The sequence below is a fragment of the Solea solea genome, chromosome 12 (genome assembly GCF_958295425.1).
Source record: "Solea solea chromosome 12, fSolSol10.1, whole genome shotgun sequence".
NCBI lineage: Eukaryota > Metazoa > Chordata > Actinopteri > Pleuronectiformes > Soleidae > Solea > Solea solea.
The window spans coordinates 10009998-10035031 of record NC_081145.1 but is presented as its reverse complement, the minus strand read 5'-3'; the positions used below and the strand labels follow the sequence as shown (position 1 = coordinate 10035031).

The 25034-nt window shown below is 41.2% G+C and overlaps 4 protein-coding genes across 6 annotated transcripts; 2 read left to right on the top strand and 2 right to left on the bottom strand.

Annotated features, from left to right (window-relative positions):
* Positions 1–136: 136 nt before the first annotated feature.
* cnot2 (CCR4-NOT transcription complex, subunit 2) lies at positions 137–8258 on the bottom strand. Of its 2 annotated transcripts, none has more exons than XM_058644691.1 (15): positions 8133–8258; positions 6945–7073; positions 6775–6847; positions 6481–6628; positions 4673–4855; positions 4498–4577; positions 4074–4199; positions 3767–3891; positions 3548–3665; positions 3050–3206; positions 2491–2552; positions 2201–2250; positions 2004–2104; positions 1640–1784; positions 137–1540 (listed from the first exon to the last, which is right to left on the bottom strand). In XM_058644691.1, exons 2-15 carry the CDS (start codon positions 7059–7061, stop codon positions 1454–1456), a joined length of 1572 nt encoding a protein of 523 aa, XP_058500674.1. In that variant the 5' UTR covers positions 7062–7073; positions 8133–8258; the 3' UTR covers positions 137–1453. The 2 variants fall into 2 exon arrangements, with proteins under 2 accessions (XP_058500674.1, XP_058500675.1); XM_058644692.1 differs by lacking the exon at positions 8133–8258 and adding an exon at positions 7821–7841.
* A 1615-nt stretch (positions 8259–9873) lies between these two features.
* On the top strand, positions 9874–11990 carry lrrc10 (leucine rich repeat containing 10). The gene is made up of 2 exons (XM_058646026.1): positions 9874–10083; positions 10235–11990. Exon 2 carries the CDS (start codon positions 10382–10384, stop codon positions 11219–11221), a length of 840 nt encoding a protein of 279 aa, XP_058502009.1. The 5' UTR covers positions 9874–10083; positions 10235–10381; the 3' UTR covers positions 11222–11990.
* Positions 11991–12859: 869 nt separating this feature from the next.
* LOC131470640 (seipin-like) lies at positions 12860–15782 on the bottom strand. Its single transcript, XM_058646606.1, has one exon. The coding sequence runs from the start codon at positions 15479–15481 to the stop codon at positions 14237–14239; it is 1245 nt and encodes a 414-aa protein (XP_058502589.1). The 5' UTR covers positions 15482–15782; the 3' UTR covers positions 12860–14236.
* A 1484-nt stretch (positions 15783–17266) lies between these two features.
* Positions 17267–25026, top strand: fnbp4 (formin binding protein 4). 2 transcript variants are annotated; one of them, XM_058646327.1, is made up of 17 exons: positions 17267–17456; positions 17846–17923; positions 18735–18865; positions 19140–19311; positions 19608–19752; positions 19896–19998; positions 20088–20429; positions 20569–20761; positions 20872–21011; positions 21090–21194; positions 21486–21619; positions 22612–22781; positions 23227–23534; positions 23676–23790; positions 23934–24127; positions 24251–24408; positions 24534–25026. In XM_058646327.1, exons 1-17 carry the CDS (start codon positions 17339–17341, stop codon positions 24619–24621), a joined length of 2694 nt encoding a protein of 897 aa, XP_058502310.1. In that variant the 5' UTR covers positions 17267–17338; the 3' UTR covers positions 24622–25026. The 2 variants fall into 2 exon arrangements, with proteins under 2 accessions (XP_058502310.1, XP_058502309.1); XM_058646326.1 differs by having other exon boundaries at positions 20869–21011.
* The last annotated feature ends 8 nt before the right edge of the window (positions 25027–25034 follow it).

The window sequence follows — 25034 nt, the reverse complement described above, 5'->3', positions numbered from 1 at the left end:
GCTTAATGTTTGCTGTTGAACATTAAAACTGTACAATGTTTCAAACAAAGAATATGTGAGCGTCTTTTATCTTTAAATTTGATTACAATACATTTTATGTTGTAAGATTATTTTAAGAAACACACACACACAGTGGTTCAGGAAAGCCTTTTCTGCTTTAATACAAAGAAGTTTTTCACTTCAGAAAATACAAGATTGGTCTGAATTTTTTTTCTCCTCAAATTGTCTTTTTTCCTTTTGCTATGAAATGCTGCTGTTCAAACAGCTTTAATTGAATCACATCCCTCCTTTTGCTTTGGACTTGAAATGCGGGAATGATCTCCTTGTCGACTTTTTTTGTGTGGTGAGAATCAGGCCTTTCCTTTGAATAACATGATTTTTTTTCTTTGTTTTGAATCATTTTGTTAAGTGCCCACAGCGCCATGAGACACCCTGTCCAGCAGATCCAGAAATGTCCTGTTGCGTCCACATATTGCATCTATACTCACCTCATAAAAACGAGGCAGGGCAAATTTCTCTCAAAATAGATGTCATATATACATACACATATATATGTATATATATATATAGCAATCATATATACAAATTCGTACATACATACTCTAATTTATGTGATGCAAAGAAACAAAAAAATCTACACATTTATTACAAAATTGTAACAAAGACTGGAAAGTGTTTCATTTGCTCTGGAGCAATGTTGTGTGTTAGAGCCTCCGCAAGTTTTTTGTCCACGTTGGCGTCTTCCAGATTTGTGTCCATCGCCAGGTGACGCGGAACTCAGAGAGGCAAAGTATGAGACAGAAAATTGCTTGGTGTTACAAATACAGAGGTTCAAAGGAAGAAAAAAAAGGTGAGCTTAAAAGTGACGCATGTGGAAAAGTTGAATGAAACAACCACCCCCCCCTCCCCAAATCCATAACAAAAACAGAGAAGGGGAAAAAAGATGATCAGGGAGTGTTCACATAAAAAAGCACAAACAAATTTTGTGTTCTTTTATTACTAAATATAGTGCAACAATAAACATTGCGATTCTTTCACCCTTTCACTTGCGTCTGACGGTTAACTTTGCTTCCTCCACTTTTTTCCTGTTTGTAACACTTGCTGGAAATGTGAGGCGTAACCCTTGTTCTGTCACTGTCCTGTGCCACAAGGTCAGTCCTCCATTCTGGGAGAAAACAGGCTTCAGATTCAAAGACGTAAACGTAACACAGACCCTGCTCAAAACAAGACAAAAAAAACAACAGGAGGAACATAAAGAATAAAAACAGAACAAGTGTTGGTGTGTTGGGCAGCATGTAATTTTGGAAAGGCAGGGCAGTTTTGATGGTGGCGATGACCCCCGCAGTCAAATAGCCAAATCCTTGAGGAATAAAAACCAAGCTGTGTAAACCACAGCGCCTCCTCCTGGACAACAGCATTGTGTGCAGGAACAGCTGCGGCCTTAGGACTGGCCTTAGAAGGCCTGCTGGGCTGGGTTGTAGTTGAACGTTGTTGGCACATGAGGCCTCTCTTCCAGCTTGTCATACTCCAGATGAAATTCCTTAGAGATGCAGAGATGATTTTAACGGGATTTTGAAAAGCTCCTATCCTCAGAATAAAAGGTTGGTAGAAAGTGGAAAGAAGGGTGGCAAACTCTCACCTTGGCTACTTTCCTCCAGTTAAGACAATCAAAAAAGTAGTAGGTGCCCCTCTCATAGGTGTTGGTCTTCAGTGTAGGCTCCATGCCAGGCGCCCTTGTTATCCAAACCCGCTCTTCTTTATGGTACCTCCAGTCACGGTTAAAGCTGAAAGACAGAAGATACGCAGTGATGGACCTGTGACACTCGTTGAACTCAATCATCACATTTCACTCTGGAAAAGCTGCAGACAGCCTGTTTCTCACATACATACAAACTCATCATCAACCTCAAATGCCTGTAAACATGTTCTAGTGTAACCTAGAAGAGTCCGGACTCAGATTTATTTATATATTTATCGACATTAAATTCAAGCGAAGTACTCACAGCTCAACAGCTGCCAACAGCTGTAGCAAGTCTCCACCATTCATGTAGTACAGGTAGAACAACAGGTCTTCACCATACCGGGCCAGTTTGATTGCAGCCAACTAGAAGCAAGGCAGCAAAAGAATGAGGACAATCAGGTTGACGGCCGCACTCTGTGGACAAATTGAAGACTGCACTGCTCGGGAGCCTCGAATTACCTTGTCCCTTATGTGGATATTGGTTAAATACTCGGAGGGAACGTGGAAGTCTGAAAAGGCAAAGGGCTCAGAGATATAAGTGAGCATGTCCAAAACACATGTAGTCTTAATTTTAAGCTCCAACTAATTGCGACACTATGTCTCTTCCTGTCTTTCTTCATAAAACTGTTTTTGGCAGTCTGACCTAAATCATGGGAACTCCTCAGAACCGTGAAGTGATCAATTACAATGAGTAAATACAAAAAGATTTAGAAAAGACATTCTCCTCAAACTTTATGTAGATGTCTTACCAATGTCCTGTGGTCGACACGGTGATGAGGCCCAAGGAGAGGCAAACTTAGGGTACAGGTTTCTGTCAGAGAAGAGTGTTACAGTAAGTTATTGACGCTTAATAGTTGGTCTGCATATACACCATAGTAAAAACCAAAAGCAGAGTTTACCACAGACTGTACATTACAAATGATGGATGTAGTCTTCTGGTTGTAAAACAAACCCCCACTTTGACTGCAGTATAACCGGCACCATTTCATAACCCAGACGTTCACAGACGTCACCTGCAACCAGACTGCTACTGGATGATTCCAGCTGTCAATCACACTGGTGTCCAGTCATATGTGTCCTGCTTTATCCCAAATTCTCCTTTACATGGCATCATAATTTACAAAACTGACATCATGTTACCTCTTCAGGAATATATTTACTGATGTTATAAATCAAGTGAGAGGCTCAGGATTATTCTTTTTTGGGGCTTCACTTTTCAAACCAGAGGACGACGTCCATTTTTGTATACATTCTAGGCTTAACGCTGAGAAGTCGGTGACTGAAAATGGGAGAAAGGTGGCATCTTACTCTGGTGAGTTTAAGTTGAGTCCCAGTGTTGTGAGGTCACTCCCAAGTGCCAGATGGACCATTCCAGGATCAGTCTCTGCCGCCCGGATAAACGTCAGCAGGCCAATCATGCCAAATTGGTCTGTCACCATTCCTGAGGGAATGTTTGTCACCCGACCTGCAGCAGCAGGATACACTCAGAGATCAACACAGAGCTCGGAACTGTGCTCTGATCTACAGTCAATATTGTCAATACATTACCTCCATATTTATAAACCACACTTAGTGCACGCAACAGAGACCACACCAATTATTTCTTTTTACAGGTTACATCAGAGACAAGCTAATGGAGACATGATGATAGTAAACATATCCTTTTGGTTTCCCCAATGAAGCCTATCCAATAATCATCTAACCTCAAATGCAGGGTAGAGAGCTCAACTGCCTCACCCAAGCTGTGCGATTAAGAAGGGATGTCTCAGAGGAATTGGAGAGATTCGATTGGCTGAGAGGTCTCACCATCGGGCAACACCTGGATCCCTTTCTTCAGGTTGTTGTTCTGTGCTGAGGCCGTCTTGTCTCCGGGAAACTTGGGCCCGTCTGCATTGGATGTGCTCTTGCTTGTAGAGTTCAAGTTCTAAACCGTGTCAAAATAGAACATACATACATATTTATATATAACAGTACAGTACAGTACAGAACAGAACAGAGTGTAAGTCATCAGTCGCTCACACTTACAGTTTTGCTGTCGTCATTGTTCAACGTAGGGTCCTTATAGTTCGGGCCAGGCAGTGCGGGGAAGTCCTCATTATGGATTGAGAAATCCTGTGTCTGTTCAGTCGATGGCTTTGTCACCATGCCAACTGGATGATGGAGAACACAAAGTAGTAGAAAGTATAACAATATATCTGTTGTTTCTATAAAAAACACAGGTGTGCACTGAAAGGCAGCTTTGATTTGGATTGTGAACCCAAAAGCATGAGAGCCATTCCCATGCCAAGGGAAACCTACTAATTAAGACACTTTATTCAGTCTAATGGCTCACCATAAGGAGCCCTTCCAGCCAGTGGGTTGAGCACCGGTGTTGGATTTCCAGTCCCTTCTCTTCGACTCCTGTCTGCTAACGCAGGAAAGTCTGACAGATCCAGTCCCGTTACGTTTTCACTCCCATCTGCAGCGAGAGGAAGGTTAGGATAATATGCAGTGTCTTATTTCATCTGCGTAATAATCTGCACAATAGTTTAAGAGCTCAGTAAATGAGTTTGGTCACACAAAGTGCAGACAATAAAATGCAAACCGAATCATAAAATTGTGCAACAATGTGTAATTAAATATTGTGCAACAAGTGGCACTCATAAAAACTACTTTTACAGGAGAATATTTTGACTCTGCTGCTTATTTTTCAATGTTTACATCAACCCCAAAAATAAAGATAACTAGATGAACCCTCCCGAGTTTAACAGTCTAACCTGTGCCATTGAAGATGTTGCTTGATAGTGAGTTGTTCATTCCAAAAGCCTGATTGCGGTTCATACCAAATCCTGACATGCTGCAGTGAGAAAAGAACAAAAGCAGAAACAGTAAGGCCAGTGTTGAATCATTAACGCTCTTAAACACACAGAACCAAGCATTAGAGCCATATACCTGTTTATGGTGAAGGGTTGTCGTGCTGGCTGCTGTTTGGGCATACAGATGATACTGGGAGAGCTGCGGTTGGGGCTGCCCAGCCCCGAGCTGCCCATACTATTGGTCCTGCTGCTCATCCCAATGCCTTGACCTACCTGAGAGTGGTTCAGCATGTTCCTCGAGTTGATCGGCAATGTCCCCCTGTTCAAATATGATCAGGTCTGATTTACTTTTTTGCTCAGAGTTTATTTTATTCACTCGACTACACTGTACTCTTTTCATACTGACTCTTGGGAAAATGTTAAATAGTAGGGTAAATAGACTGTTATGGAGGCTATTGCAAGTTAAACTTTCCATATGCAAAGCACATCCATGTGGCAGACATAGCTCCTCTCCCAGGAGTCAGTGCCTTGATTTATTTTGGCCATTTCATGTTCAACATTACATCACTCTGTGTCACATTCCCTTTCCTCTGTGTATGTTCATCTCATATTCAAAATTCCCTCCCTGCATCTGGGCCATATGTGGGAGAACACAATGTAAATCTATAAAGACTGATTTGCGAAATAAGGAACAACATTTTTCTATCATCAAAATGTGTAAACAGTACCAGACTCACCTTCTCATTCAAAGGTTTTAGATGAGATTAATATGAAACACATCTAAACTATGAAGGAACACTTATGGATAGATCTACGTGGTAAATAAAAAAGTGATTCTTCAACGTTCTTCACTCCTTGTTTTGATGGGAGTGTTGCACACTCTTGTCATTCCCTCAATCAGATCATGAGATAGTAACTTGGAATTGTTTTTCAATGGTCTTAATGGAGCTCCCAGAGGTGTTGAGCACTTGTTTTTCACTCTGCAGTCCGATTCATCCCAAACCCTCTCAAGTGGGTTCAGGTCGGGTGACACAGCACACCATCACTCTCTCGTTCTTGGTCAAATAGCCCTTACATAGCCTGGAGGTGTGTTTGGGGTCTTTGTTTTGTTGAAAAACATGATGGTCCCACTCAGCACAAACCAGATTCTTTGTAGTTTTTGGCCCAATCAATTCTCTTCTTCTTCTTGTTCTTCCTCAGTAGTGGGTTCTTTGCAGAAATGTAACCATGAATACCTGATCCATGCAGTCTCCTTTGAACAGCTGATGTTGAGATGTCTCTGCTACTTGAACTCTGTGAAGCATTTACGTGGGCTCTAACCTGAGGTGCTGTTCATTTCTGAGGCTGGCAATCTAATGAACTTATCCTCTGCAGAGTTAACTCTTTGTCTTCCTTTCCAGGGACAATCCTAATAAAAGCCGGTTTCATCATTGTGTTTGATGGTTTTCACGACTGCAGTTGAGGATACATTCAAGTCCTTAAAATTTTGCGAATTGACTGACCTTCAAGTTTTAAAGGTGATGGCCTGTTGTTTCTCTTTACTTAGTTGAGTGGTTCACCAGGGCTATTAATTGTACAGAACTTTGTACCAAATCTACCAGATGGTCTCAAACACATTAAAAACTTCACAAATTAACTCTTGACAAGAAACACCTGTCAACTGAAAACCATTCCAGGTGAGATCTTCATTAATATGGAGGAAATACCAGAAAGAAAGAAACATTTCCATGTGTTCCTACATAGCTCTGATTTATTTAGTACTAATCTACAATGTAGGAAGTAATAATAATAAAAAAAAAAACATTGAATGAGAAGGCGTGTCCAAACATTTGACTGGTACTGTATATAGGTATAGTGTCATATAGCATAGCCCTATTATTCTCTTTGTTAAACCAGATCAGTTTAGGCTTTGTCAGACTCACAAACAAAATAACATCGCCATACCTGCTTGGTGAAGGAGGGGTGTGAAGAGACATGGTGGGGACTCCTGTCGTGGGAGTGATATGACTTGGTAGCTGTGTGCCTTGTGTTAGATTTCGGTTTAACTGAGGCGTACTGTTCCCCATGCCCCTGACAGAGAAGCCCAGTGTACCTGCACACAGACACGGCAGAAGGGCAGGAATATAAGCAAACAAAAGATAGTCTTCTGTTAACTATTGGATTTCCTCTTAGATATGTATTACATTACACACTACATATAAAAACTGCCATAATCTGCCACATGAAAAATACACTCACTTTGTGGACCATACAAACTCGCACCAAACTGCGACAGCTGACCTGACGATGATGGTGAGGGAGAGGAGAGCATCTGAAGAAAAGAAGAAAAGGACAGACGGAGATGATGAGAAAATGCTCTCCTGGTATACAGAAATGAGAAAATGTTTAGATATGGGGTAATGACTCACATCTTTGTCCGACCGATGTGGGAACATCGACGGCTGATTATAGTACATGCCTTCATCTGTGAAGTCATTATCGACTACCTCGACGAACTCAACAAATTTCTTTCTAGCACCAAACATGCCTTTTGTCACCTGAAGAGAGAGAGAGAACAGAGAAGACGTGTGGAGAAATAAGTCAGGAAATATGTAAATAATTATTTATTTAGTATTTTCAGTGAATTATAACCTCATACGTGAAAATATTTCACTGAGCTGCCTTCCATCCATCCATTCTGATTTGATTTTTTTTCAACACCTCATTGACAATCTATCAACCCAGTGTTTAGTTCACTCCTATACACAGTATAATATTTTCTACAAGTGCATCTTTAATTCAGATGGACAATGGTTAATCAGTTTTTCCCAAATCTCAAAATGAAAATGTCCTCAAATGTTGAGGATCAACAAATTAGTTGGAAATTATTTAGTGATAATCAATTTGTTGTTGCAGCCCGGTTGTGAATAAAATAAAACGTATAATTCTCATGTATTTGTATTTTACTGACATTTTTGCTATCACAATTGTGCAAAGAAAAGTGCAGAGAAGTATGTCTTCAACTAGAAGATGAATACTGAACTTCAACAACAAAATCAACTATTACTTTATTGTTTTAAGTGCAACTAGTAACACATATGACAGCAGCGCTAATCGGTAATTTACTTACTCTAGTGTACGTTTTAATCAGTTCACCATAGAACACTTTTCAAATATGACAGTGTTAGGAAGAGGAGCTAACATGCTAGTTAGCTAAACCTAGCTACCATTAGCAGACTACCTGTAATCACAGTGTTAGCTTAGCTAGCTAGACGGGTAAGACTTCCCGAATAAGAACAACATACTGTAACATTTGAGCTCTAAAACAGCCTGAGTGGGCTACAAAGCAGCTGTCAGTAGCAGGCGGGACCACGGACCCAGTCTGCCTTCATATATCCACAGTCAGCTCTCCGTTTTCTCGGCTTAGTTTACGCTCCGTATGCAGCAGCAGCAGCAGTAGCAGTTGTAGCAGTAGTAGCACTCTGCCGGAGCTAATGGCTAACAACCAGCCCCGTATCGAAACCAGAGGAAACGGTGGGATAAAGATCTCGCGCGGAAGACTTACAATTGTTTTAAGCCCATTTAACACGACGAAAAATAAAGTTAAACACACTCACCGCATCAAATTCCCTTTTCTTTCTTTACATCCAAGATGGCTGTGTGTATTCTGAATCGAAAGAGGGATAGCCTTTGCTCTCTGACCTTACAACCTGCTGACCACTTCCGTACACAAAACCCAGTTCACTCTCCAAAATGTGTGAGCAGCGTGCAGAGACAACAACAACCCACAACAATTAATAAAAACCAAAACAAAAAAATATTATGATTTGATATTATGAATGTCAGTCAATCAATTAATCAGCTAATCAAGTCATTAATTAATTAATCAATCAAACTTTGTATTGCACTTTTCATGGACACACAGAAACATATCAGTAATGCACACAAACATATTGAATGGAAAGGCCAGACTAGATTATTCTAGAAAATCACACATCTCAATAAATACCGACAATAATAATAATAATCATAAGAAGAAGAGTTAGAATCAAAAATTAATTAATAAAAGAAATAAAAATGAGACAAATGATAAAATAAATAAATAGGGTCAAAAAACAATGTGTGAAATGTCCAAGAGTAAAACAGACTAAAAGGGAAAATAAATAAAAAGCCAGACTTAAAAGGTGGATAAATATACTTGAGTTTTTCCTGCTGTGAGCAGGAGCGAGCAGTGTCTATTTTAGCACTTACATATTTCTTTGTCTGTTCTCAGTGCAGGCTGTGTGCTACTGGCTGTTTGAGGTGCCAGTGCAGTCGATGGATAAGGAGGACAAGTGCTAAAAACTATGTGTCGGTGAGTGAAAACAGATGAGGGCCAACCATTGCCCCCAGTGATAAGAAAAATGAAATTCCTTTGAACAAGTGCAATGCAACATTGTCAAATCGGCCCTCTGGTTGGCAAGGTGACCTGTGATTGTCTATTAGTTCAGGACTGGGACTCCCTCGAGAAAGGAAGGCTAAATAATGCTTTGAAAACTACAGTACATTTTACTTGAGATAAAATAAACCAAAACTTAGATTATAAGGATTTTTAGGGTGATTACTTTTGGAACTGACCTTTTGGACCCCACAGTTAAAGCTGTGATGCGTAACTTTTAAATGTTACCAAATACCCATCTAATTTAAGCCACTGTCGAATGACTTGATTTAATTCTGGTGAAGCCCATCAGCTCCACATGACTCTTCTCACTATGGGGTATTTAGATCTCCTATCGCTTGCCTCTTGCTGCATGCTGGATATAGTTGTGCTAATGAAACAAAGAAGCATCCACTATACGTTTCAGGAGTGAATTCTACTGCACAAAAACATTCCGAACTCTGATGAGATAAATGCTTCTTTCTCCAGGTTACAGGTGTAAACACACAAACATTCCCTCAGTCGGGTCTGATAGTATTGCTTGACAGAGCCCATTTTAAGATATATTATGACATCATTTCTGTTTATGAACAACAACAAGATTATGCACTGTACAGACTCAAACACATCATGACTCCAACTTAATATCCTTTCCCTTACAGAAATATTTAAAGACATGCAATCAATAACTACATCTTAGGTCTGAGTATGACATGATCATGTCATCATTTTCCTTTTCCTGATATTTTTCCACACTGAAGGTCCACTACTCTGGCCTGGCGGCACAAACCCAGGACTGCATCCAGGCTGATTAAAACAGAATGTAAATGACCTTTTCTGCCCTTTTATCACAAAGCACTTCTTATGCTTATCCATGGCATCCTGCTCCTCCCCGCCTCTTTCGCCACCACCTCTGTCATCCTGGAGAAGGGTGGGGGGGGAGTCATTAGGCACAAATGGGGAGGAGAGAGCAGCCTGTGGTTGCTATCACTATGAAAGTCAGGGCAAAGCTCAGAGCCACTGAGAGATGGTGAGAGGATAGCATTGGGGAATATCTGCCCAGGGAATACAATTGGTTTTCAGTCCATTAAGTTGAATAAACAAATGGGTTTCTGTGAAGAGTCATGGACATCGCAGAAAAACACTGCAAAGTAGGTGCTTTTTAATTTATGTTATGATCATCTTTATTCTTATTATGTTTTCTGTTTCCTTTTTGATTATCCTTTTTCAGAAATAAATGATATACTATATAAATACATTCTACATTGTTACTGAGTGCATTTGTTTTGGCATATTTTTCAGATCAATAACTTGAGAGCGGTGGTGGAGGAGCATTAATGGGATGCCATTAAATCTGCCTGAAGATGCAAACAGCTTGGGTGAGTGCAACCCTTGGATGGCATTATACTGATGTGAAGGACCAATAGTGAGTGAGACACAGTTAGGAAGATGGGGAATGCCATGCGAGGTGTCATTGCATTTATACCCTCCGAGCGTTGTCAGCGCTTCTTAGTGGGGGACCTTAAGGAAATGCCTCTTGATCGGACCCTGGACCTGAGCAGCCGTCAGTTGCGTCGGCTGCCTGTTGCTGCCTGTGTCTTTGATGAACTGGTGAAGCTTTATCTGAGTGATAACAACCTCAGCACCTTACCTGCTGAGCTCCAGGGGTTAAGGAAGTTGCAGCTGCTGGCCCTTGACTTCAACTGCTTCGAGGAGCTCCCTGCAGCTGTCTGCAGATTGCCACAGCTCAGCATCCTTTACCTAGGCAACAACAAGCTTTACCAACTCCCCAATGAACTGAGTGAGCTCAAGGAACTTAATACTCTCTGGCTAGAGACTAATTGCTTCACTGCTTTTCCCGAGGTGGTGTGCGAGCTCTCTAATCTCAAGACACTGCACCTTGGATATAACCAGATACGGAGTTTACCAAGTGAGCTAGGACAACTGGAGGAGCTCAGAAGCATCTGGCTTGCTGGGAACCAGCTGGCAGAATTCCCACCAGTGTTGCTGGAAATGCATTTTCTTGCTGTTATTGATGTGGATCGTAACAAAATACGTTACTTCCCAGGTCTGTCTCACTTGCAAGGCTTGAAACTTGTCATATATGACCACAACCCCTGCATTAACGCTCCTGTTGTAGGGGAGGGAGTAAGAAGAGTGGGACGCTGGGCAGATTGCGCCAATGACGAGCCGGAAGAGGACGGGTCAAAAGCCGCCAGTGAGACTACGGCCGAGGGCATGGAGGTACAGCCCGAGGAGAAGAACGACATTCAGGGTCAAGAAGCATGACCTTCAGCTGTGGTGGGGACTGCCAGCACAGGATGGCATTCAAGTGGAGCACTTAAAGGCGATGAGTGTGTTGTACATCAAGCTGATGGTTTTAGTTCCATATTTGGTAAAACCAGTCACATGAGCTTTGATAAGAGATGTTAAGTAATAAACAGTCCTGTGTGCTGCCTGTGTGAAAGGATATTTGATTCTTGAAATTAAAATATGTTAAATATGTGCGGTTAGTGACATATTACATTGAGGGTACATTGCTCTCAATCTTCACAAAAAAACCACATCAGTTTCTTATTTTACTATTTCATCTAACTGTGCAAGGCAATCATATTTACGTGTAGTAAGGGAGTAGTGAACTACATATCCATGTACTGGTGTGTTTGCAGAGTATTACAGAACAGCATTCATACTGAATGCTGCAGGGAGCTGTTGGGTGGGTCATTAATGGATTTGCTCAGTTCCAGAAAAACCTGATTCAGAAGCACAATTTAATCATTTAAATCAACAGAAAAGGAGCATTTCTTTGTTCAAGCAGAGTGTAAGATAATATATGTACCTGCTCAGGCTAAATGTGTGCTTTTTAATACAAGTGATTGATGGTTTAAGTCAATTAGTGCACTCCTTATCCAGACCAATGCATAATTCATCTGACAGATTGGGGCCATGGCTTTGAATTAAGGCTGGTATTGGGTCTTAATATCATTGCCATATAATTCTGGTTTGAAGCAGAAAATAAATGCTGCTTTCAAATACTGCTGTGTACTAAGAAAATGTTCTGTGAACAAGACTCAATGTCTATGCACTGTATATTATATTGCAAAAGCATTTGAAAATGTTAAAAAGATTGCATACTGGAAATGTAATTGTTTCTTGCATGCACACACTGAACTAATATATTTTCTAACTAATATCATTCACCCCTCTAAAGACAAAAGTATTTTGCTATAATTCTCCAGGTTCAGAAGACATTTTATCATTCAGTGTCAAAAATAATGTATGTCAAAGACAAACTCTTTCACATTACCTATTACATTACATTACATTATCTAAATTAATTTGTAGCTATATATATATATATATATATATATATATATATATGTATCGTATATATATATATATATACACACACATATATATATATGTATATATATATATATATACATATACATATATACCTAGTGGTAAGGTTGCCATGCTTATGACACAGTTAAAAATCCACACAGCTGTTAGTCCAGGGTCCAGATCTAATTTACTACTCAACTATTATGATTGTCATTATTGTTGTTTGGAATATTCGATCCTTTATTATCAGCATGGCATGATGAGTGGGCACAGCGGTTCCATAGTGTTGCACAACCACAACTTTTACTGGGGCTGGCTGCCTGACCACACTGAGCAGTTGTGGGGGAAAAGCCTTGATAAGAGAGCGGACCAAGAACCTAATGTCGCTCTGACTCTCAGACAACACAAACAAGATTCTCTGGTCTGATTTTTAAAAAAAAAAGAAAAAGAAAGAAAGACTGAACTGTTTTAATAATGATGAGGAGAGCAGGGTAACCAGATTTCTTATGCTCTGGATCTCAGACTTTGCCAAAAACAATGACCATAATCTCACCACCAAGACAACACAACAACACAGGTGAATATTCTTTATTTGTTTAATTTAGTATCAGTGCATAAATAAAACTGATTTATTTAACTTCAGCAGTACCAAGCAGAGCATCCAGAAAGACAGAAACCAAGAAGAACAAGAACTTTGCTACAAAATCATACATGAACAGTTCATGAATCCTTCATCTAATATAGCTTCCCCCATGTTAAATAAAGACAGTTTCTAAGTAACAACTTACTTCTTAAAAGATCCTTCTAAAATACTGTTAATTCTTTGTCGTGATGAAAAACATTTTGACCACAATGAACAGTGAAAATTCTACTGTAACACATTCTGAATTCAAAGAAATGGAATGAAAACCTTCATTATGTGGGTCATGTGTATGTCATGGCAGTGAACTCAGACATCACACAAAGACACAACAAATCTCTATTTGTAAGATGGAAGGTATAACAAATCCCTCCGGCTGGAGCATCAGCACACTATGGCAAGTTATTCAATATAAAGAAACTTTTGGGAGCAAATTTTCCAAATCAAATTGCTTTGAGAAGATGATGCCACATGTACGGTACATGTCCTAAAGGGGTGTGGAGTTCTGGAAGTTTAGAATCCAGATATACAATAACACTTTGTTTCAATTGCAAAGAAGCTACATCCAATATATTTCGCAATTTTGAACTAGTACTTAACAGACTTACTGTACTTTTATTTTTATGAGTGGGTTATCAGGATTAGAGGTAGACCGATTTATCAGTTTGGCTGACACAATCGCAATATTTAGTTTATGCATTTTCCTAATTGAAAATATATACGTGTTGACACAAAATGCAGATTGGAGAGCCAGACCATAATTATGATTATATATTCATGCAAATTAAGCAATTTTGCGTTATTTGTTATAATTAAACTGTTGCATTTTATCAGATGGAGGAAAACAAGTAAACCCCAGAATAGGTCCATAATAATAATGTCTGGAATCGCTATAGAAAAAACTAAAATCTGTTGACCTCTAATCAGGATATGCATTTCATTTACTGTAGACTGTATGAGTAGATTACAGAACACAAACAGACAAGCAGGTTCACCTGACTTTAAAAGGCTGCATTTGTGTTGATGCCAGATTGGTGCTGACAATACTGTTGGAATGCAGCAGCTCCTGTTGTGGCCACAACTAAAACACAAATGGCACAAACATACACCTGTAACAGTGCTGGTCTCTTTTGGAAAATGTACCCACTCAGCAATAGGAGGTCAACAATATCGAATAAGGTAAATTTATCCTGACAAGACAGTACACTGAAGTTTTGTCGCTAAAACAATAAAAGTAATAATAAATACTGGGTTTCCTTAACTTTGTCAGAGGTCATATGGATACTATAGATAACATTAACTGTGTGCAGTGGCATCGCTCACAGGCTCATCCAGGGTCCAGGTCTCTGACGGAGTATCGCTCCTCCCTCAGGGGGCTGAGGGCATCCACCTGAGTCGTCTTTCTCATCGGGCTCCTTCAAGTCATGAGACTCTTCCTTCTTAGTATTGGGCACATCTGGGATAACTGAGGACGTCTTTGACAACTCCTCAGCCCTTGTGTCATTTCCCTGGAAATCAGATGCTTCATTCACAGAACCAATCACTTTGGGGGAGGCAAGTTCCATTTGTGAGTTCTCCCTCTCCATGCGTTTGCGAGCCTCCTGTCTCCTCTGCTGTATGCGGGTGTTGTCTCCCATCACAACCCTCACTCTTACTTGGTCTGGAGGCCAGATTCCCCCCCATATGAACTGCAAGTAGCTGAACAGCACAATGGCACTGAGAAAGGCAAAGTTGGAGGCGACGCCGATCACTGCAGATGTCAGGGGGAAGTTGTACAGAAGGTAACGGATACCGGTGAAGTATGCATGAATGCGCAGCTGGGATGAGTAGACCTGCACTCGTTTGGACTGGATCTCGATGACCGCGCCAATAGTGGGTTGATTCGCATTTTGCTTGTAGTCTAAGTAGAGCTCGACCTCGATGAGCTGCTTCTGCTCAGCAATCCCAGTAAGGAGCAGAGGAGAGAAAACTAAAGTACTGACAGTCTGCAGGAGGCTGGAGCGATAGTGCAGCATAGTAGATCTTCCCACTGATGAGACTATCCTCCCACCCTTAGTATAGGAAGACATCCTGACCATGAACATGCCCACATGCTCATTCACTGGTGACTCTGGCATCTCTAACTCCAAAGATACACGATAAGGTTGGTCATAAGCCATAACCTGGTCCCTCTCGTTCTTCATGAAGGAGATGTTGGCCTTGGGGAATGAACAGAGCCCCGGCTCTGAGGTACCACAATCTGAGGTGTAGTAAAAGTGAACCGGGGTGGAGAAGCTCACAGTGGGCATGTAGGAATAGTAGAAGCTTCCATAGAGAAATATGGACACCCAGAGCAGCAGACCCAGGACACAAAACAGGATGGCAGCCTGAAATAAAGTCCGCCGGGCTTTTAGAAGAGTCACAGCTGCCACATCGTGCAGCCAGGGTAGGAAGGACCCCATCACAGCTCTCATTTGGTGTGATCCGGAAGAGTCTGGGCTTCCTGTGTTCCTGGTTGTGGTCCTTGTCCCTCCTTGGCGTCCAGCAGACTGCTGCATCTGTGGACGCTCCTCACATTCATACATCAGTGGGTCGCTCCTCTCCGTGTAGCTAATCGTTTATCTTCCATGACTCGCCCGTTAAAGACTCCCACTGTTTAAATCGCTGCGCTGGTCCTCGCTCTTATTCACTCGAGGCAAAAAACATAGATATAAATAAAACGGACCTCTTACCGCTGGATAATGAGTTCGTTAACGTGATGACTGTTTATAATGTCGTTAAAAAATCAGCTGTCATCCGAACACAGCTTAACATAAACAAGACGCCATGACCGTCATCCTTCTTCTTCTGCTGGGCTTATTGCCGGTTGCCTACGAGCTTAAAGGAGCATTGCCGCCACCTATTGGACTTCTTTTTATTAAAGTGGATGAGACATTATGGCCTGCACATGAATTCATTCAGTATTCATACTTAATACTCACACCCCAAACGTCCCCAGCTCTGCTTCCATTTCATATTATTTGTCTATGATATTTCTGACATAGAATTATTGCATGTGTTAAGTTTACCCAAATTTGTAGTGCTCACATAGATCTGTTAGATATTTTCAGATTATTCTGAGTGTGCTGTTAAAATGTTGTATTGATTTGTTATCTTCGTTCACTAAACAATATGAAAATCTGTCCCTTGCTTCCTTGACCCACTTATTTTTCCGCTTTCTTATTACTTTTGTCCACATTATAGAGCTGATTTCTGACTGTTTTTTCTTTCTTTCTTTTTTTAATTATTCAAATCTATGTGTTGTCTCTGTAATGGTTGTTTTGCTCATTTGTCCATCTCTTCATTTTATATAAGACATAGCTAGGTGGAATGAACTTGAAAGACTCTGAACAGAAAATGTTGATGGCTGGAGTTGAATGATCTCAGACTGTATGTTGTGACTTATTTTTCTTCTATCCACTGCAGGACCAAGAGTGCTGCCAGCGTCTCCACTCTGTACAATCCCACAAAGTTTGCAGTCACCTACTGGACTTGAGTGTAGAGCTAGGTATGACAGGGCTCTTTATGCATAATAATACTAATAATAAGAAAACATATTCTGAATAAAAACAATAGGGCTTCTAGCATCACTAACCATCTGATTCCCTACGTGTAGTAGTGCTAGTCTCTGTCTCTGGGCCAGTGAGCTGGAAATCAATGTTGCTGCAAGAGACCTATGATCTGATTGAAGAACAAAGGACTGCTTTGGCAAAACTGGACCTTCATCCTTTGAATTCACTCAATGACCTTGGACTTTTATTTTAATTTAGGAAACTTTTAAACTGTGTTTTTGTTTGTTTTGATAAATGATTAATTGATTAATTGTTCACCAACACTCTCTGTATGCAGTTTGTGTAGAATGCAATCTAAGTGGAGGTGAGGATTTTTGACTAGAGTGTATAGAAAATTAAACAAATAACCAATAAAATAAATAAGTTAAATAACAATAACTAGAGTCACTTTATCTCTCACTCCTCTTAATCTAATTTGACTATACCAGTGTCTGAAGTATATGTGAGGAAAAAGAATAAATCTGCCTCCTGTGAGAAGTCTGTAGCTGACTTTGCTCAGTTTATTTACACCACTGTATTTTAATTGATTTTTAATTGACGATACTTTGAAGGCTCAATATTTTCTGAAGTGGTACTTGGCATAAAAGGTTTGAGAGCCACAAAAAAAAAACATTTGAATAAGACACTAGTCTTGTTGAAATGTTTTTTTTTTTTTTTTAATTTGTGTATGGTTAAAAAAAACTAAACCAAAAAACAACAACAAAAACAACCTTCTTTCGTCTTCTTCTTCCTGGTTCATTCACGTGACCGGAAGTTGCCTCCTTTGTCACAGAAAGAGCAGCAGAGCAGCAGAGACAACGCCAGCACAGGGAGCAGGCCTGATTAGCAACGATGGGGAAGAAAACTCGCCTCACAGGAGGAGCGGTCGGTCGTAGAACAATATTACAGCTTTCACCGCTCCGCACAGGGAATGCCGGAGACAGGGAAGAAGCACCGTCTGGATCTGATGGTATTTTAACACGTTTACGTGTGTCAGTCGCTGAGGCATGTCACGTTAGCTATAGACGAGCTAGCTAAAGGCTAAACGTTCTACGTGTGAAGAATGGACACGTTTGAAAATTAAAACCTTTTCTTTCGAGCATGATTAACACTTATTAACGATAAGACTCAAAATTACAAATGTTTACACTCAATGCATGGTATCGGCTAATTAGCCAAGCTAAGCGCTATCATCTTAGCACATTTGCGGGCTTGCTGAGAAACCAGAAGGTTGATGCTAAATTACTGGGTCAGTTGACCCAAAACCTGACTGTAAAGCCACGTGATGTACCAGGTATTCAACACTGTCGTAATATGTTCATCTTTTTAATGTAATTTTTTGGTCGTTTTGATCTGTAGACGAGCAGGAGGGTGATGGGCATCGATTCATAAGAGAGAAACGTTTAAACATGAAGGCTCCTGCAGTAAAGGCCACAGGTAAAGTAAAGTCAATTTATATATAACAGTCTGTTTTTCTGTTTTCAATGCTTTGATAACAACAAAAGTGGTTGCCATTTGAACATTGTCATGGGTGTCCTGGCCGAAAGAAAGGAAGTTATTACACTCCAAGTTACTTGGATTAAAGCTGCAGTGTGTAGCGTTTGCTGATTTTTGTTGTTGATGTTATTACTCTGCCATTGTTTAGACTTCATGAACAGAAATAATACCATGCTTGTAATCAGGGGAAAAAAAGTACAGTCAAGCAATACTATCAGGCCTAAAGTAGCGTTCCCATGGAGTGGAACCGTTCGGACCAGTACACATTTTTTGCGTTTCCATTAGGACCTGGCTCCAAACGTTCTATTTTCAGTCCACTTCCCTTGGGTTACCAGAATAATGGTATTGCACGTCCGGGAGGAGCTAGACTAGCTCCACCCATGACTACCTTGTGATCAGTGTTTCTATGTCCTCACACTGCATATCTCGTTGACATGGCCATTGGGTGCTCTCTGTTTTCAGTCACATTCCATCCTATTTGCAGACGTATCACTTTACTAGTGCAATGTTGCTGATGTCCCAGTCTGTCAAGCAAATCACTTCCTGTGGCAATGCAGGTATCTCATTGGGTGACACAGTATCTAACTCCACTATAGTGAGAAACACAGGGAAACGTGTAGCAGATTCTTAATTCATGATTATTTTAATATTGGGAATTCATCACAATCAACATATTCTTTATGGTGGTTTGCAATATTTTGTGTATATTCTCATCCTTAATTGAGTAAAGTAATTTCCCTTCTGTTTGTAGAGGGCCTGTCTCTTCTTGGAGCCTATGAAGACAGTGAGGAGGAGGATGCTGGAGAGTCTCAACATTTAACTTCAAACTCTCAACATAACCAGTCAGCTGACATCGACAGTACACTGGCAAATTTCATGGCTGTGAGTATACACCTGCTGCATATCCTCATAAACAGTTTTGATCTCTGGATACTGAAACAGTCTTATACTGTTTATAATGTTAATACTGAAGAAAAGTACACTCAACATGCCCCGTTAAATTAATTTGTACATGGCCACATTTTGCAAAATTATTGTTGACATGTAATTTAGAGTAACAAGTTGGCACATGTTTTCGTTTTCGTTTTCCTGATTTATAAGGAGTTTTCCTAGGTTTCCAATTTGGTTTATAGTAAATCATGTTTTCCCACCACAGGAAATTGATGCTATTACCACTCAGCCAAGTTCAGATGGTACAACATCTCAACCTTCAGTCCCGACTCCCACCCCACCCAGACCTGAGGGGGATAATCAGCAGCCATCTGCCAGTGACGGACAGAATCAAACCACAGATTTTGAGTACAATACTCAATATTCACTAGCTGGAGGTAACAGTCAGTGCTCAACACTCTCAAGATCAGTTTTCCATATTTGCTTTGTCTCGCCTTCTTTTCAGATTCCTCTGTTATTCTTCTTTAGTGGAGCAAGTCCATAACAATATACAGTATGCCATCATAAACATAAGGATGGAGTTATGTTTTATATTGAAGTTTCCATATCAGTCAGGATGTAGCCAAAATTAAGTTTCTATTTCTTATTGCAAGAGAGATTGTGCGTAATATATTACCTTAAATATGTCAGCCTTTTTTTTTTAACAATTCATGTGTATCCTTTTTTTTTGCAGTGGATGTAGAGATGGGAGACTGGCAAGAGGTGTGGGATGACAACTCTGGTTGCTATTACTACTGGAACACAGTGACTAACGAGGTGTCCTGGGAGCTGCCGCACTATCTTGCTGATCAGGTGCAAAGTCTGGGGAAGTCAAACAGGTAGGATTGACTGACACAGAGTGCTGTGTCACATTTTGAGAATGGCTCATAAACCTTTGATTATCATAAAATGACTGCACCAGCACAATACGAAGTGCATTGGTTATCCTCAGTAAAGGATTTGTTGTTTCCTTTATATGAAGCTCTAATGTTAATGGAAATGGGACAGCTCATGGAGGTCATTACACAGAGGAAAACTATGCACCTGCTGCAGCTCCAACATCAGTGAAAGAGACTAAACCTAAGGCAAGTTCCATTCAGGTTCAGCTCAAATGCTTTGTTGTTAAAGAATTGTTATTTTATGTTTAACGGTGTACTCTTGTTTTGTGTAAAAGGAGGTAATGGAGAGTGTCGTAGGACTTACAAGTGAAGAGGAGGAGCGCCACGGAGTGGCTGCATCACTTCTTGGTCCTCTCATCCCCTCAGAAGTGAAAGAAGCAGAAGAAAAATGGAGAAAAAGAGTAATTAAGGGTTTGGACGAGACTGAGAACAGTCAGGATTCTGAGGGAGAGGGCGGACGTCCTGTTGGATCTCCAGCTACCCCTCTGCGTGACACAGAATCAGTCCCCACGGTGCAGAAAGATATTTCAAAGAAGCAGACAGGTGACAACTCCGATGCTGAGGAGGAAACGGAGGAAGACACGGTGGAGCTGGAACTGGCTCTGGAGAGAAAAAAGGTGGGGGTGTAATGCTGGGATGTCAGTGTTTGTTTTTGATAGCTAGCAGGATTTACTTGGAGGATGTATTTTAGTGCACAGCATGATGCTCATGTCAGTATGGCCTTGTTTTAACCGGATTGGAACATATGGCTCTTAGGCAGAGCTCCGGGCACTGGAGGAGGGAGATGCGAGCACGGGGGCTTCCAGTCCTTGTTCTGAGACGAGCCAAGAAGCTTCCGGTTCTCGTGGTGGTTTAGTGAAGAAAAACCGGTGGAAGACCGCCTTCCCCTCTACTGCCAGCCCTGAATCTAACAGCAGAGGCTCAGATATACAGGACAGTACAGAGACTGGTGAGTTCAAATTATTATGCATGTGCTATTGAAGAGTGGCATGCATGACACAATCTGCCCTGTTAAAGTGTCTATAAAATGAAAGAATAAAATTCCTCTCTCTCCAGTAGCATGTCCTAAAGTCCCAGAGAATGTTGCAGCAGGAGAAGACATGGAAACAGACAACGCTGAGGAGAAAGCAGATTCAAAACCTTCAGTAAAAGAAGAAGGGGAAACAGCTGAGCTCAAAGTGGAAACGCCTGAGCTGAAGGTAACAATGTTGCTGTTACTAAACATTATAATTGTGAGTTTCCGTTCAAACCTTATTTAAATTCTGTAAAAATTATAGTTTCAGATTGGAGAACTGGCTAACACCTTAACTAGCAAGATGGAGTTCCTGGGAATAGACAAAAAAGCAATCTCTAACTTCCAGCTCCTCCTGCTGCAAACTGAGGTGAGAGAATAATTGTACATTTTCAGAGCAATATTGCATTAGCTTTTCAGTTGAAGCTGTCTCAGTGACTTGTAAAATATTTAGATTTTAATTTCATTTTTGCACAAAGCCGTGCGGTGGTACTAAATATTTAAAATCATCATAGTAATCCATCACAGGTGTCATTCTGGAAACAGAGTAATTACTTCTCTGTGTTATTCATCTTTTTGCCCTCCTGTCTTTATCCCCATCCTCTATTCTCCAGTTTTAAAAGTATTCTTGTCCTTTCTCTTTGCTGTTTATCTATTCCAGACACGAATCGCTGACTGGAGGGAGGGTGCTCTGAATGGAGTCTATCTACGCCGCAGGCTGCAGGAAGCTGCTGAACACATAAAATATTACGAACTTAACGCCACCCCTAAAGGCTGGTCCTGCCACTGGGACAGGTACGCGCTCCTTACCTTTCACATCTCTAAACTCCCTGGTCTCCCAAAAGTCTTACCGTGTGACTACACCCCCTTCACTGCTGAAGTTGCAGACTTTGTAAAATGACTTGGGGAGAAGCTTAACCAATTCGAGTGGATTAAAATATTTACCAGAAACAGACTCTCCAGGTTTCTGTGATACAGTCCTGGCAATCTGCCTTGCACGCACTGATAAAGGCGCATCCACTCTGGTCCAGCCTCAGACAGGACTCCCCGACCTTATAACAGACTGTTAAGCCCTTTGTCAGGGCAGTTGTAGACTGATTATGTGTCCAATCAGTGGAAAATTGGTTGGGTGGGGGGGTATGGTAGGAAGGTTGGTTCCGTGGGAAAGCTTTGCACTTTACAGGACTGCAACCCCCAGAATGCTATGCAGACAGAGTGACGCCCAAGAAGCGACCAGTGTCACGCATCAAATAAAAGGTGAAGATGGAGCAATGACGGGAATCCAGCAGGTCAGACCAACTCTATTTCATGTCTTCCTGTTTTTGTTTTTGTTTTTCTTTCTGCTTTGAAAGAAGTTGATTGTGTGCTTGTTATTTTCTGACCTATGGTGATTGTTGATGATATAATGATGATGATGATGATAATGATGATTCTTCCTCCCTGGCGTCTTCCTGTGTCTGGGTGGGAATGGTTATCTAAAACGGAACAAATATGACAACCATGGTGTCAGCTGCTGAATGCTACTTTCAGGACCTTGAGATGATTTGTTTTGCTTAATTTGTTTTAGAGAGCAAGGTGGGTCCCTTATCCACTTTCAAAATAACACTCTAATTGGGCTCTTCTTATGGATTGCTAAAGACGCTGTCCATGACATCACTCCCACCCTTTACTGAGGCAATTATGCCCATTCCCTTACCCCACTCTGCCAGGGTATCATGCCGCTTAAAGCAGTTGCTAGACCAGTCATTAAAACTCTTGCCTTCTATCTCTGTTGTCCCACTCTTTAGAGAGCACAGGCGGTATTTCTATGTGAAGGACCGGAGCGGGGCCTCCCAGTGGGATTTCCCAACAGAGGACGACAAGGAGGAGGATCCAAAAGGCGCCCAGGGTACTGAGACACAGACGTCAATGCAAGGGGACACTAAAACATCTTCCACATCTACTGGCGGGATCACAGGTTAGATTTACACCACTGCTTCTTGCTGCTGCTCCTTGCTTGGGTGTAAGATTTATACAGGTGGCTAAAAACGAGCCAATGCTGCCTCAGTAGACATGCTTTGGGGTTAAAGGTTGCACTCCCACACACCTTATTGTTTACAGCCAACAAGCAGACGGTGCATACACAGATGCTTGCTCCAGTTAACCATGTCATGATTTCTTCTGATTGGCTGGTGCTACACATCGAGTCACATGGATGCCTCTCATCAGTCTTCTGTAAATGCTCCAGCAGGGTTCATGTGGATACTGACAATGACACAGTGCCTCATGTACCACCCCGGCAGTGTATCTCAGGCTTTAGTCTTATATAACTTGAAAAAAAGAAAATTTCACACTTTAATCTTCTTAAACACTAATGTGACAGTCTTTCACAAATACTCCATGTTCTCTTTTTTTACAATCAGGATCTTTTGCTTGTCCTGCCATTGCCCCGCCAGTTCCCCCCCAGCCTTGTACATTCTGGTCCCCAGCCCAACCTCCTCTCCCCGACAGCCCACCCCCACCCCCACCTCCCAGCTTGCCCCCACTGCCGCCTCTCCCACCAGACTCGCCTCCTCCACCTCCTCCTCCTCCTGACAGTGAGGGCGAGATCATGGAGGTGGAGATGGAGATGGATGATGATGACGATAATGACGGGGAACCTCCAGCACCTGGAACTGAGGAAGACGGCAGTGGGAGGCCTCCTTTACCTCCAGGCACTGCTAACATTAAGGTATTGGTGCAATCACATGTTTTTTTTTGAGTATTTTAATGGGAATATGTATTTCTGTACACATTCAGGTTTCATGTTTAATTCTAGAGTGGTAAAACACAGCTGTTTATAATCTTTAATTGTTTCTTGTCACTCACACAGATTGTGGATTCATCGGGCTCCTTGGGGAAGGGTCAGAAACGTAAAGCTAGTCAGCTAAATAAAGCTATTATTGGCAGCAGTCCCATTCTCTACACCCAGGCTCCTGCCAGTGCAGGTAAACGGACATCATTGTTCCACATTTGAAGATCTTACACTTCCATTTATATGTGTATTTACGGAGTACAGCAGTACTGCTTAAGTTGGAAGTGGCAGTGACAGAAGTGTTATTGATCACAGTGTGATTTCTCTTTCCTTCAGCTGCTATTATGTCAGCAGCAGCCTACTGGAGTATGCCAGCTGTCTCTACCCCCTTGGTTTCTTGTGAGCCTCCGGCTCCACCTGTTCCAATCCTGTCTCCTCAACCACCTCTGCCACCCCCCCAGCCCCCGTTTGAACCTCCGGTGCCCAAAGCTCCTCCCACAGACAAGACCAAAAAAGTTAAAAAGGACAAGGTTAGCCTTCGAGTTGATATTTGACACAAAATGTGAAAAATATAGTATAATAGAGCCAACCTTGCACTCTAATGCTAAAATTGCACTTACAAATATATATGTTTTCCTTTTTCCTCTCTGTAGTCTAAGAAGAGTAAGACGAAAATGCCTTCTCTGGTGAAGAAATGGCAGAGCATCCAAAAAGAGTTGGATGAGGAAGAAAAGAGCAGCTCCAGTGATGAAGACAGAGATCAGCTCAACAAAAAGAGTATTGAAGACTGGAAGCAACAGCAGCTCCAGACGTACGTTTCTGTGCTATTTCCAAATGACACATTTTGTTGTGGACATACATTCACATTATTGAGCTAATCTCCATTTCCTTCTATTTACCACACACTAACTGTTTTTCTGTTTTTATCGTCTCCAGAGGAAAAGCATCAAAGAATGCCAACTTTGAGGCACTTCCTCAAGACTGGCGGGAGCGAGTCAAGAAAAGGAAGATGAACAGCACATAACACCTGGCCTTTTTTCATACACTATTAACAGGACTTTTTTTCTTTCTGTTTTTTTAAATCCACTCACACCTTTACCATAAAGTCATGATATCCCACTTCCGTCTCATGTTTCTTGTTCACGTAAAGACATTTAAAGGCCCTAACATGGCAGGCCATTCACAGAAAGGCATTTGAATGTCCTTTTATGTTATTTCTGTAACCACAGTTGTGCCAAGTGTCTTCATTTTATTTCTTCAACTCCATGTAGATGGCAGTCTTCTTTGTAAGGAATTGTGTATTTTACTGAGCATTTTTTACAGCTGTGTACATAGACAATGTATAAATGAGTATGCTCTGTTTTTTGGAGAAGAATGAATGTCACTCAACATGTATATTTTGTAAAAAGTTATTAAACGTTTTTTGCAATGTCTTGT